The sequence below is a fragment of the Anoplophora glabripennis genome, unplaced genomic scaffold, assembly GCF_000390285.2.
Source record: "Anoplophora glabripennis isolate ALB-LARVAE unplaced genomic scaffold, Agla_2.0 scaffold46, whole genome shotgun sequence".
NCBI lineage: Eukaryota > Metazoa > Arthropoda > Insecta > Coleoptera > Cerambycidae > Anoplophora > Anoplophora glabripennis.
Window position 1 is genome coordinate 1201548 of NW_019416736.1, and position 14753 is coordinate 1216300.

General features: G+C 32.3%; 1 protein-coding gene across 1 annotated transcript in view; it reads left to right on the forward strand.

The window, feature by feature from the left end:
- The window catches only part of LOC108904225 (guanylate cyclase 32E), a 102944-nt gene extending 88417 nt beyond the window's left edge, over positions 1-14527 (forward strand). The window contains exons 18-23 of the mRNA XM_018706691.1: positions 2448-2599; positions 5428-5526; positions 6802-6946; positions 7965-8063; positions 10805-11132; positions 13793-14527. Of these exons, the coding sequence (XP_018562207.1) occupies positions 2448-2599; positions 5428-5526; positions 6802-6946; positions 7965-8063; positions 10805-11132; positions 13793-14249 (1280 nt within the window). The 3' untranslated portion in view covers positions 14250-14527. The remainder of the gene's footprint in view (positions 1-2447; positions 2600-5427; positions 5527-6801; positions 6947-7964; positions 8064-10804; positions 11133-13792) is intronic.
- Positions 14528-14753: the final 226 nt, after the last annotated feature.

Genomic DNA, 14753 nt, shown 5'->3' on the forward strand with positions numbered 1-14753 from the left:
ATAGTGTTTCCGAAGTCAGTTGAACATGTAAAAAACGCCTGGCAATAAAATTTAATGACTTTCATAGGCGTCCCTAAAAGAGTTTTCTGCTAAAGGTAAAAAAATATAATAATTTGTATGAAAATTTCTATTATGTGTTTATTTGGCCAACAACATTTTTTAATTATTTATGTCCTCAAACAATTTTATTATATTGTTGGTAAATTTCGTTTTATTCCGTTTCAAAAGGTCTCCAAAATGCCATGTAGTAATAATATTATTTATCCCTTTTGCAATTGTAATATCAATGATTAATAGAAGGTACCTATAATAAATTAAAATTACCTGAATCACACCAAATTGCTGCACTGCACTGCTGGGCAATCTGTCAACCACTTGTCAACAGCTGAGATTTACTGCCCAGTGGCCCAATGCAGCTGTCTTTGTATTTCGTTTGCCCGCGTTCGCATTCTTCTGGACATTTCTACCACCACCACGTTTAGTTCGACCAGACCTGTATATGGGTATGGCTAAATAAATATGGGAACAAGTTTTTCAAATATTTCAATGCCGAGTTGCTGCATACGCGACCGAACTTGGTATATACTGTCAACCTCTTGGTTCTTCAATTGATATCGAAAAGACTGTAAATGGACCTCACACTAAGCTCTAGTTAGTAAAATTTCAATACATATGAAATTAACAGTTACTAATTGTTAGTTATTAATGGACAGTACAATTACTACAACTAGTAACTAGTATAGTTATTCAATAATTTACGAATTATGACAGCAACAATGAAACTTTCTAAACCTAGAAAAAAATTGAATTTCTTGAATTGAAAATATCACACCTCCACACGAAAAAGTCATTTCGAAATTTTTGTCTTGACTAAATTACATTGAAAATTTTCGTTTTTTATGCAATTTAAACTGGTGATAATTAGTAATTTGTTTTTTTCTTAAATATGGTTCCAATTTTATTTGAGTTATATGTAGAAAAATATCTGTCTTAATTTTAATTTATTATGTTGGACAAATACAATTACTGAGTAATTTTTCTTTGTTAACAACAAATAATGCTTTTAGTAATCTTATAAAAAATTATTGGATTAAATAATTTGAATAGACAAATTGTAATTAATACAAAATTACTTATTATAATAATACTTAATTAGTAACATCAACACAGTTATTACAACCGATTGTGTATTGGTTTGAACCTCGACATTTTCTGTCTTATTGTTAGTGTTATCTTTTGTTATACATATTTTGGTCTTGATTAAACTTATTGATGTTTACTCTTTCTCATGGTTTGAATTATCTTGATTGGCTGGCTGTTTAATACTGTAATAATAATGTTGAAGAATGAATTACTGTTTTAGTTTTTTAGTGCCAATTCCTATATCAGTTTCTATACAAATGTTGTCCTGCTTCATCATAACACAAACGTTTCACCATAATACAAATGTTGTCTTGTTTCACTAAAAATTAAAACGATATCCATTAACTCCGAGTTGCTATACACACACGAAATCTATTTTTGACACTAACTACAAAAAACTATTGTAAACACTATCGCAGATTGTAAAATCGGATTTCAGTTCGGTATCGCTGAGGCCACGTGGCTCTCCACGCGTATTGCAAATGACACTAGCGACTACAGTTGTCCAGTGATGTAATGCTTGACTCCATTTCTCATGCCGCATCTATTCCCAAATTTTTTTGGATAAGTTGTGGATCACCCTGTGTAGTATTCTTTCCAACTGGGCAGTTCTTGTATCATCCCCTTCAATTTGTTTCCTTCCAGTTTGGATTTGGAGTTAGGAAATCCTTCCCCGTCTCTTCATGCTTATTCATGTAAAGCAATATGGAAAAAATTGCACCGTTATCTATTTAGGGTATCTTGATCCCAAAGGAAGAGGGTCAATTGGGCTTCTGTTCTTATTTCTTTGATTTTGTGGCGAGTTCGGCTAAGTTCGGGAAAATTAGCTGCTAACTTTGACTATTGTCTTCACACCGGTTTTTTTTCGAAGTTATTTAAAGGTCGTCTCAAGATCATCAAAGACTTGTATGTTTTTTCTTTTCACTGCAGAACTCGACAAACTGTTTCCATACTCTTATTTAAGACTTTTTGATATTTTTAAGTATTAAACTTTCAACTTATTTTACAAGTACTAACTGATCTTCTTTACCGAAACGAAAAATTTTGAAATACTATACAATAATTTCGACACTTGGACTTAATGTCAAAAGAGCATGGCTGTCATGTTTTTTATATATATTTAACTTCAAAATGTCAGGTTTAATTAAAAATTTCTGGATATAATTTAAGCACTATTAATATTGTAAATGAACATTTCTATAATTTTTTCAACCATTGCACTTGAGAGAAAGTTAAAACTTAAAAAAAAATAGGTATTTACAGTGAGCTATTTCTCGTCTTTTAAAAATCCTAATCCTTTTCAGAGGCTCTACTCTTCGAAATGCTGCCTCGGCCAGTTGCAGAACAACTAAAGAAGGGGAACAAAGTGGAAGCTGAGAGCTTCGATTGCGTTACTATATATTTCAGCGACATAGTTGGTTTTACAACCATGTCAGCCGAGAGTACGCCTCTGCAGGTAAATTCTGTTACCGCTTCGCCTTCATAAAAACTGAATACTTTTATGTGTTCGTTGTTGTAGTATTTGCTTTTAAAGACCGGAAAAATCCAGGGATAAAAAGATATATAAATGTTTACCAGAACTGGATATGTTTCCGTAGAAAGTAATATTGGACCTGAGTTTTTAATAAAACGTATTTGATGTTTTAATGAAATCCTATATTGAATATTACAAAATCAAAAAATCTGTAAACAAGAAAGATCACTCTTTGTGATACATAAGTGAAGTTTCTTTAGAGAGGGTGATTGACAATTTAAATAATAATAATAATAAAAATTAAAAAAGACACAAAACTATTCTGACCATGCTCAATGTACGCATAGTCAATGTAATAAGTCTTCTCGAAAAACATTCTACATAGCGGAAAGCTGTTAATGCATTTTGTCTTGCTTCGCCGTAAATTGAAACAATATTCCATTAATTGTGCGTCGTTCTACATATGGTATTAATCAAGATATAATTTAATAAACACACTACAGACATCCAGCTACGTAGTACAACTTGTAACATTTTTTTCACGAAATATACAGTACGCGCCTGAAGTATGGAATAAATTTAGTAAAGACGAAACAATTTTTTTTGGGAAAAATCCTCGAACAGGTCGATTTTTAATTTAAAAATGCATATTTTAGCATAAAAGGCGATTTTCAACCGTCATTTGTTTTCGAGTAATGACGTCATTGAGATTTTTTTAAATAGCAACCCCCTATTTTTTTCTTGATTCTGAAAGACGGTTTTATAAAAAAATAACAATTCCTATGTCAAGCAAATAAAATTCATTAAGTTTTCTACCTAAATTAAGTGTTCGAATTGCCACCCACCGACTTCTTGACAATACGCAAGTCTGTGTAGAAATTCTTGCACATTATGAATTATTTCTTGGGTAACTTTGTGTATTTCATCTATATTAAAATTTTGGAGTTCTTCTAAATTATGTGGTCTATTAACGTACACTTTGAACTAAAAGTAGCCCCATAAGAAATAGTCCAGGGGTGTAAGATCTGGGGATCTCGCGGGCCATTCTATCGGTCCTCGTCGATCCACCTCCTAGGAAAACAATTCTCCAGAAAATCTCGAACAGGGTACGCATGGTGCGGAGGTGCACCGTCTTGCTGAAACCATATGGTGTCATCAGGAATATCAGGGTCATTATCGTTAGGAAAAATTACTGCAAGCGCTGGAACATGGTCATTTTGTAAAAACTCTAAATATCTTTCTCCTGTAAGGGCTCCTTCAAAGAAGAAAGGCCCTACTATTCTGTTGTCAACTATTCCAGCCCACACATTTAATTTCTGTGGGGTGTTGGGTATGTGTCTCTGCCATCCAATGAGGATTTTCCCGACTCCAATACCTGCATGTTTGACGGTTCACTGTACCATTGAGACAAAACGTGGCCTCGTCTGAAAAAAGTATTTGGCGGTGTAAATCTCTATTTACTTGACATAAATCCATCATAATTTCACAAAAGTGTAAGCGGCGGCGGTCGGGACCGTCTTCATTGAGTTCCTGCACAAGATGATATTTTTCCTCCCTCAGGATACGTAGCACTGTGATCTTACTAATTTCATTGTTTAATGTAACCAATCGTGAAGTATTATGAGGATTATCTATCATACTTATCACAATGTTCTGTTTGTGATCTTCACTAACGCTTGGTCGTCCAGGTTTTGAAATATCTATAACATTGCCAGTTTCTCTAAATTTAGATTCTACCTTACTGAATGTTGATTGGCTGATATGGCGATCTGGATGTTTTTCATTAAATAAATCGCAAACTTCCTGCTGCGTTCTAGTCTTATCCCCGCATCCGATAAGAATTAAAATTTCAATTGTTTGTGTGACAGTTAAATGTGCCATAATACTTTAAATTCAACAATAATTTTTATATCGCTTACAATACTTAGAAAGTCGGTATGACAGTAACACTTTGTAAAGATTTACACCTACGTGACCCATAAAAAACTTCAGGAATTTCTAAAAACTAAATTTGATAACGTTTTTGCTTTATTTTAATTGATTTGGGTTTTATAACATTCAATCGTCATTTACTCGAAAACTTTCCTATTCTTATCTTATCTTATCTTACGATGGCAACATTTTAATACTGTCGGATCGACAATGAAACGATCTTTCAGAATCAAGACAAAAAAGGGGGTTGCTATTTAAAAAATGTCAATGACGTCATTACTCGAAAACAAATGACGGTTGAAAATCGGCTTTTATGCTAAAATATGTATTTTTTAAATTAAAAATCGACCTGTTCGAGGAAAATTTGTTTCGTTTTTACTGAATTTATTCCATACTTTAGGTGCGTACTGTATAACATTTTATTATAACTTTTTGGTGATATCGATTCAGTTTTTAACGTACATACATCCTCAAAGTTTTTTAGATGAATTGCGAATCACCCTCTATATCAGTCTATTTGTTTTCACTTGTTCTATCTGTTCCTAAAGTTTTCAAGACGAAATCTATTATATTCCGTATTCTGGATGCTCTATTAGAAGTTTATGAGAAAACTTTTACTAGCAAGAACTAAGATTAACATTTTGGAGTGCCATTGTAAACACTGAGTAGATAATAAAATACCGTTAAGAGCTTGGTTCCTCTCTTCGTTCATACTATAATCTGTATTCTCGATAAATTGCAAAACTTTTAACTAAAATGAATGTTAATAAAGTAGAATCAAATGTATCAGGTTGTTCTAGATACCTAATCAAAATATTTAGAAAAAATGGAAATAACAACTAGTAGTACTCTGGCTAAGTCTGATATTTTTATTGTAGGTTGTGGACTTTTTGAACGATTTGTACACATGCTTCGATTCCATTATTGAGAACTATGACGTGTACAAAGTTGAGACGATTGGAGACGCATACATGGTGGTAAGTTAGAGATGCTAGAATTATGGACAAATTTTATGTTTTAAAATTAATGGATCGATTTTGCACACACCTGCAAATAAATTATTATAAAAAAGTGCTATGAACGAATTAGTGTTTTTTTAGCCGTACTGTTATTTTAAATCCGCACTCTTTGAAAAGCATCATTGTACACATTAAGGTACACGTACTACAAACTGAATAATTAACTGAACATAATACTAAAAACTCATACTCAATTATAAAACGTAGTGAATACATTAACAATATTAATTAAGAATACTAAATTGTATAACGTAACATTCGAAAACAATTAACCTTATACATTTGTTTTTATTAACAAATAAATCATACTTGTTATTATTTAAAATGTAAAAAAATATCTTATTCTTTTATGTGCCTGCTAAAAAGCTCTGTTTATTCGATGTAGTTTCCTACGGATTAAAAAGGCATTAAAAGCTCGGTTAATGACCGCGTATTACGGTAAGTTAAGATTCGCTCTTGATAAACCTTTGTGGGTCAGTGGTTAGCAGCAAAGGGGTTTAAATAATGATTTGATTTTTTTTTAATCACGTATTCGTAGTCGACTCATTTTCCCGATCTTCCCTTAAAATTAATGACATTATGACTGAGTCACCCTGTATAGTAATAAAAATCATAAAAGTATATATAAATAAATGCGGATTGAAATAAAGGTTTTAGTTGGAATTTTTCGCAATATGCGAGAATTTTTGAGAAAATTAAACCACGTATTAAGTAGTATGTCAGTATCGGTAAATATTTTATTTTTCCTTAAAAATTATTCGCCTAAACGGAGATATGCCTACGCAAATATTTCTCAGTTGTTCTGATCCATTTGGCAAATTCTTTAGAAAAGTATTTAATCTATTTTTCAAGGCAAGTTTGTTATACAATATTTTGAGTGAATAAAGCGAAATGTTATTGTTCAACAAGAAAAGTGCGTACAAATTTTGATATAAGCAATATTCTCGCCTCAAAGTTTGAGGCGGCGTTCTTGTATTTATTATTATACACTTAAGCCGAACTTTAGAGACGAGGTTTCACGACATCGTTGTTTGGTCTTCCTTTAAAATTATGTTGAAACGTTCCTAACGATGGATTAATGAAAGTTTAATATTTTATACCCTTCCACAAAAAGATTATTGAGTTCCCCTTTTTAATACACCGATAAAACAGTTAATATAAAATATTCGTACCCAAATGCATAATAACCATTTCAATTTGCATAATATCTAGCCAGTTTTTTTTACTTATTAGGTAAGTGGTCTCCCAATCCGGAACGAAAATCTACATGCTGCTGAAATAGCTACGATGTCCCTGCATTTGTTATCAGAAGTAAAGCAGTTTTCTATCAGACATCGGCCGACGGAGAAATTAATGTTGAGAGTAGGAATCCATTCAGGTCAGTATTTATTATTTCACAAACTTTTCTTTAAAGCATTTTATTTAAAATTAACTTATGACTTAAATTGTGATCATTTATACAGGGTGATTCAGAGCTTATCCAAAAAAAATTTAGAATGTACAAGTGACTCTTACAAATACAATTTTGTTAAAAAATCAATAAATGCGGTTTGAAAATGATTTAAAAATACACTTCTGCACGGCACTGGAAACTGATCCACTGTAAAACCTGATCTTGCGCAAAATAAAGCATGCAGTCGACAACAGGCATGGCGGCAAAGTGTAATAAAAAACGAACGGACAATACGGACAAAAATTGAAATATTTTCTTTCCTATCGAAAGAAATAAATAAAATTTTATAACAGCAAATTCAGCTGCTTCTGACGCTATTTTTATTATTAATTAATAAAATTAATTTGTGGTTTTAATTAATAAAATAATTTGACATACCTGATGTTACAATAATTGTCCAAAATTTTGTCCACCGACGTGTAAACACATTTTCTACGAACTAACACAAATGTTGTCTTGCTTCTCCATAACACAAATGTTGTCTTGCTTCACCATAACACAAATGTTGTCTTACTTCACCATAAATTAAAACAATATCCATCAACGCTGAGTTGCAAGTAATTTTTGACACTTAAAAACTAGTGTAAACACTATCGCAAAAATGTTAATACTAAAATCGAATTTCAGTATTCGGGATCGTCTGGGGCGACGCGGGAAAAGAACGCATTGCGCACAGCGCACAACGCGAACGACGCTAGAGACTGCAGTAGCCCAGCTATGTAAAGGTTGAAAATATTGCTACGTCAATCATTTTTTTTTCGGAAACTATAAGGATTTTACAAAAATTTTTTTGGATAAGTTGTGAGTCGTCCTGTATGTACAAGTATATACAATTTACAGAGATTTGAAAGTATAAAATACTTGATATTTAACAAAACAGCCAATTTCGTTTTGAATTATAATTTTATCAACACTAATATATCTTTTAATTCATTATTTCTAGGACCTGTTTGCGCTGGAGTTGTGGGTTTAAAAATGCCTAGATACTGCCTTTTTGGTGATACTGTAAACACTGCCAGTCGAATGGAATCAACAGGAATTCGTAAGTAAATCCCTACGCAGAACAAAGTCTATGTTGGTATTAGTACTAGAAACAGAAAAGGTAAAATAAATAAAAGAAGATTAATTAACTTCTCCGAAAGATATGTTTTCAAATTTTTAATAAAATATTTAAAAAACGGTAAAAGAAATTGTGATAAAAAAAAGTGGCTCTGTTGACCAAACACAAACAAGTAATTTTCATACTTATAGCTTATAGCCCAGTACTGTAGCTGAAAATATAGTAATATCTCCGAATTTTTTATAACTGCATCGATTTTTCTCAAAATTTAGAATTAGGCTCATCTTACCCCCCACTTCAAAACTTATATATGCGCTAGGTGTGCTTTTTGTTCTTAAGGGGTGAAACCCACACCTTATTGGAAAAAAAAAAGAAAAAATACAAATTAAGCATTTTATGTTATCAAATCTTTTTTATTTGGCAATATGAGTAATTTCATGTGCTATCTAACATAAAACTTAATTTTCAATCCGGAAAAACTTTTAAAAACCACCCCTTTGGATGAAAACAATATATATTTTTTTTCAACTTGAAACGTTTTAATCATGCATTTTTATCAAATTAAAATTGATTTCTTGATTAAAAAATCTTTTTTATCGATTGCAACCTTTCAACCCTTGAAAAATACCCCTTCTTTCGAAAATAAAATGAAAAAATATTATTGAAAGAGTAGAAACATTTTAAATGTGCATTNCCTTCCACAAATAAGATCCACTTCTTATTTGTGGAAGGGCGAAATGGGCGTTGACTATTAGACGCCTTCATTATAGCCATCCTTGTCTATCACATGGATTTCTATGGCTTACTTTATCGCTCTCACGTAACTTCTGATAGACCATCGATACTTTCCTACACTGTTAATATATACACACACACAAAATTAAGAGTATTTTATAAATTTTTATTTTCCTTTTTAATAATAATAAATACAAAAAAAAAACATAATTATATGTAAATAATTATTCGTCGTTAAAAAAAGATCTAAATGCTACAAAATTCTTGTTTGACCTAAATTTTCCTAAAATTATCACCTATACACGTGATTATTTTTTTGACGATAACTTTCTTACTTTTCAAGATTTTTAATCGCACAAAGGCTCATTTTGCAGGGAATTGTAAGGGCTACGTGAACTGTTGAGTTGATCTTTTTTAAACCCTTCATTTTTAAGTTTGAAGGGTTTAAAGGGCTCGAAAAGGGTGGTTCTCTCATTCATATGATAACTTAAAATGGCGATATCTCGATTAATATTAATTTTAGAGGAATAAAAAAAGCAAAATCTTCAACAAAAATAAAGCTAAATTTTTTTACTCTTGTATTTTTTTCGTATACCCTTTAATTTTTAAGTTACAGCGTAAAAATCGACTTTTTTCAAAAATTTGAAAAATTAACATTTTCAAAATTTAAGTTTTTTTTCGAAATCCTGCTTTGTAAGTGAGCCAAAGATCCAGAACATATTCTTAGAACATGAATGAAGAAATCTGTAAATGGATTGCATTTAATTTTAATTCTGTCGCCAAAGGCACTGATTTGTTTATTAATTTTTGAAAAATGAGACTATCATGTTATTTCGATCATATTTCCGTTAATTTTGATTCTAAAGACTTGTAAAACAGCTCATTTTAAAGGTTTTTCAAAGTAATTTTAAAAAGGTTCAAATAGTTTTTTTCCTAATATTTATGGTTTTAGCGTTATTTAATGTTAATTGGTTCCAATTTAGTTTTTAGCTAACATATAATAATGTTTAAAAATCCATAACTCGGTTTATATTGCAATTAGAGACAAACAAAATAATGTCATTAGATTTGTTTTTTTATTACCTTTCTTTTTGTTCGTTACAACTTTTTCGTTAAATCCAATGGTTTCAGAGTTATTTGCAAAAAACTGTCCGAAAACAAGTACTTTTCCAGTAAAAAATCAACATTTTCAATGACGAATTACTCGGAAAGTATTGGATTATCCAAAAAACTTTATATAACATTTATTACTTAAAATTGACTCCTCTATCGATTCCTGGTTATCTTGGGCGTAAAAATTTACACCCTCAAGAAGGGGTGGGAACCACCCCCAGGGCAAAAGCGCACTTTGGCACTATATAAGTTTTGTTCCTTGAGGCCCTACATTCAGTCGAAATTTCAAGTCAATCGGTTCAGTTATAAAGAATTCGGAGGTAAAAACCCTGAGTAACTGAACTAATATTACCATCAGCAAATCTTGTTACTGCTGTTTTTTTCTTTCTATATTTCAATTTGTTTTCAAGATTTTAAAGAAAGTACCTACGCATTTTGGTATAAAAAATAAATCACATGAATATGCTTGGATGTCTGGAGGACAACAATTGAACAATTACAAACAAAGGAATATGTGACAGATAGATGTATGCACAAAATTGTTTTTCCAGCGCCTTCTATTTGTTATGATTTAGAAAGCGAGCATCGTAAACTAAAGTCAAAGACTGAAAGTTTTCACATTATTTCTCAAAAATTTCGTTATGCAAAGGCATACTTTTATATAGTTAGAAAAAAAACTAAACAAATCAATCAAAACGGGCTAAAAATTTATGCAATCCCATTTTTAAGAAATATCGATGACGCCACCACTCATCTACAGTGTGACGAAAAAAGAATGTGTTTCAGTATAAAGAAAATGACATGCCATTTAAAAACTAGCCCATATTGTTTGTTACACTATTTTTTGACGCCCTATATCAAACCGGTCGTTTCAGCATTAAAAATTCACTGCAGCAAGGCCTGCAAGGAGCTCCTGACCAAGATAGGCGGGTATCACTTACTCGAGAGAGGCATAATATCCATCAAAGGGAAGGGGGACCAGAAGACGTACTGGTTAGTGGGCGAAGACCCACATTTCCGGGTAATTAGGAAGGAGGAAAGGGAACGGCGTAGGGTCAACGCTGAAGGGAAGAACATAAAGACCGCTCAATTGGATAGCAACGGCCATTACATCATCACGAGGAGCTCCTTGAAGAATAAAAATAGCATTATCAGGAGCCCTTTGCTGCGATGTTCGTCCTTCGAGAGCCCTAAGAGACTTAGGTGAGTTTAGTTTATTATTTTTTTTAATTGTAGGGGGGCGTTAGACAATAATTAGACTTTAGCTAGACCTACCTTACCTACCTTCTATACCTACCTTCTTACCTTAGGGAAGAAAATAAAAAAAAAATTAAATTTTAAAAGCAAAGAGTAGTACCTAGTAAGAAAAAGTTTCATATATAGGGTGTTTGTAAATAAGTGCGACAAATTTCAGGGGGTGATTCTACATGAGAAAATAATGGCAGTTTGCTTATAAACCGCAAATAATTCGTTTTCCGAGATACGGGGTCAAAGTTTTTCTTAAAAACTGACGATTATTGCTCTGAAACCTGGTATTCTATGGTATTCTACTTAATATGGTATTATTCTTAATTTCTTAAATTATACGCATTAAATTAATACTTATCTATTATTTTAATAGAAATAACAAGATATATGAAGTTCAAAAAATTCTCTAGTAAAATTATAAAAAATATATGTAGGTATAAAAGATATTTAAAAATTCAATTTTCTTAACAAATTCTTTCATTTGTCACAGCATTACACACAATAATTTAAAACAGATTTATACGATATATTTGTTAATGATATCTTCTTCTATATCTTCGTAAAATGTTGTAGATAAGTGCATCTCTCATTAGATACTTTGCAAGGTGTATTTATTATCTTGTGACACTCTCCTTGAATAAATAATAAATTTAAAATGTCAGCATTTGAATAAATGTTAACGTTTTCCATTCTTTAACAATAAGTAATACTGAAATAAATATTCACTGTATGTGTTAAATTGACAACAATAAACTGGTAACAGATTAGTTGCTTGTTTTGAAGTTCCACTAAAAATTTCACAGCCATCCTCACAAGAAATTATGTGATATCCGTTGACTGCACGAAAAACAGTAAATACCTTAAAAACCAGAAGAAATAGGTATAGGAAACCATTCGAAAGAGAGCAAAATTGTTCATCAGGTTGCGCAAAAATATGCAGGATGTTCCATGTAAGAAAAATAAGTAAAGAAGGTTTAAAGTTGACTAAATTCGCCATTAAATTTCTACCACCCTGCATGAAATTAAGACATTTTGTAATTATAGCAGAGAAGTTTACAGTTTTAGTTATGTCTCCTATAAATTTTATCACTCTAACTTTATTACTGTAAAATACACATCTTTTTGAATTAGGCAGTATTTTTTAATTTTTTTTTTTTTGAAAATAATTAAATATATCAAAAACGCTTAACTTTAAGAATAGGAAACCTTTATGGAAGTTCACTTAAAAATTGACATAGAATACAAAATTGCTATAATATACAGGGTGTTCCATTTAAAATAACAAAAATGACGTCAACTTCCGGTATATCCGGAAGCGTTAGGTGGACGCCATTATTTTAGTTCAGAAGGGTATGCCCGAAAACATTATTGCCCAACTTTTCAAAAGTAAAATCGAAGTAGTCTCTGAAATATGTCTAATGTTTCGTACCTGTATATATCACATATATTTCAAATCCTGTCAAACGACTTCTCTGATCGTTTTGTGATGAATGAGTCCTTTTCAAAAGGAAAAAATGAGATACAAAAATGAGCTCAATTCTTTATTGTAGCTTGATTTGAATGCAATGTTCAAGTTTATTTGAAAGTCAACTCTTGTTTTTTGATAGTAATACCATTTCTAACCCCGGATTTTGAAACTCCGATAAATTTTACGTTTAGACTTGTGGTAGAGTTAAACATTTTCAAGATCTGTTGAGGTCAAATCTCACTCTCAAACTTTTCAGGTTGGTATCTCGTCAGTATAGCGAGATGTTGGGAAAATGACTTCTACAGAAGTTGTTTAGGTCGTTGGGAACCATCATCTCATGATTCTGGATTTGACTTTGAATGTTCAAGGTTATTCTTATTTTAAAGTAAACTCTTGGTTTTCTTGATATAATACCTTTGAATACTGTAGAATGAATCATGCCACACATCCCCTTTCGGTGCAGCGTCACCATCTTCAGCATATTATGAGGTAGCAGAATTTGAAATAACCTCACTGTGGATCCAATTATGAAACCAAGGTCACAGGCTAAGAGTTTGTAAGACCAAACTTTCGAATAAGGATAAGAAGAAAACCAGATCACGGATACGAAAAGCATCATTTCACCGTCTCAGGGTCCTATTTTAGTGACATTTATCAAAATAATCTTCAAGGTCAAATCTAAGTCACGAAGTGGTGGTCCCCGATAATCCAAACAACTTTTATAGAGGTCATTTTCACGGCATCTCGCTATCCTGACAATATGCCAGCCTGAGAAGTTCGGAAAGGGAATGTTACCTTCAATTGACCTTGAAAATGAAAAAATAACTCGGCCATATCTCCGAACGTCAAATTTATCACTCTTTCAGTATCCGAGGTCAGAAAATTATATGAAAAACAAGAGTTGACTTTCAAATAACCTTGAATATGAGCAAACTTCGTCAAACGGGCACTAGAATCGAATTCAACGACCATAAAAACGTAGAAAATGGTGCTCTAGTCTATCACACATTTTTTTGCCATGGGCTCTATTATTTTTCATACTAAAATTGACTGACTGAAGAGGGTACCGCGAATAAGGTCTTGTTAAGAACGTAGTCTTAATTGGTAAAGTTACATTCAATTATTTTGAAAAAAAATTGTGTTCCAGATTCGCCAGCGGCGAAAACTTGGAACGAAAAAACGGAGAAAAGCTCCTCGACGTGATATTCGACAACAGCCCGTGCAAAAAGTCTGTCAATTCGCTGTTGGAGAACTCCACAGACTGCTGTAGCGAAGCTTGGAAAACTTCTAGCAACTCCTGTCCCTGCATTGAAAACTTGGCGAACTCCGCGGCTACCCTAGCTCAATCCCAGTTATCAATGCTCGCCAGAGACGAGAAAAATATCAAATACAGCAAACCTTCCTATAACAGCGTGCCGACTCTATGTTACCGTCTGTCGCTGCCACCCTATCCCGCCATTCACGCGATATCCGCCCCTGCTAGCCCCAGGAAGCAGGATTTACTTTTGGCGAAGTTCCCGGAGTGCGAGGAGGTCGTTCCGTGGGCCGATTGCACTCCGTTACTGAAGATAACTCAACCGCAAGATTCCGAAACGTGTGTTTAATCTGTCGCATACTAGATTTTCACTCTGAAATATTATTTTTGCGTTTCAGAACTAAAAATTAGAAACAAAAAATTCTAAGACCAGATCTGACCTACGCAGGGTGACATCTGTAGTGGTTACTGACCAATGTGTTCCAAATTATAATCATCCGTTGCAAAGTCGAACACCTGTATTGGTTACAAATTTATTTGGGCCTTATTAACATGTTAATTTTTTTATAAAATATTTTCAAATGAAAATAAAATGTGTAAAAAAAAATATATTACGAATAGTCGTTTAGTTGGCCAAACCAAAACAACGCATTTTTTAAATAACTACCTGTATATCTTTTTACAATGAATTTTTTATCTTCTATTTGTGAAAAAATAATATAAGGTATGTATTATATGCAGGGTGTATCTCTAAATGGGGTTATATTTTTATGGAAACTACCTTTGACCTTTAGAAATACATATTACACGTTTGTTCTCTCAAATCTATCGTAAAACCGAATATTTTTTTAAA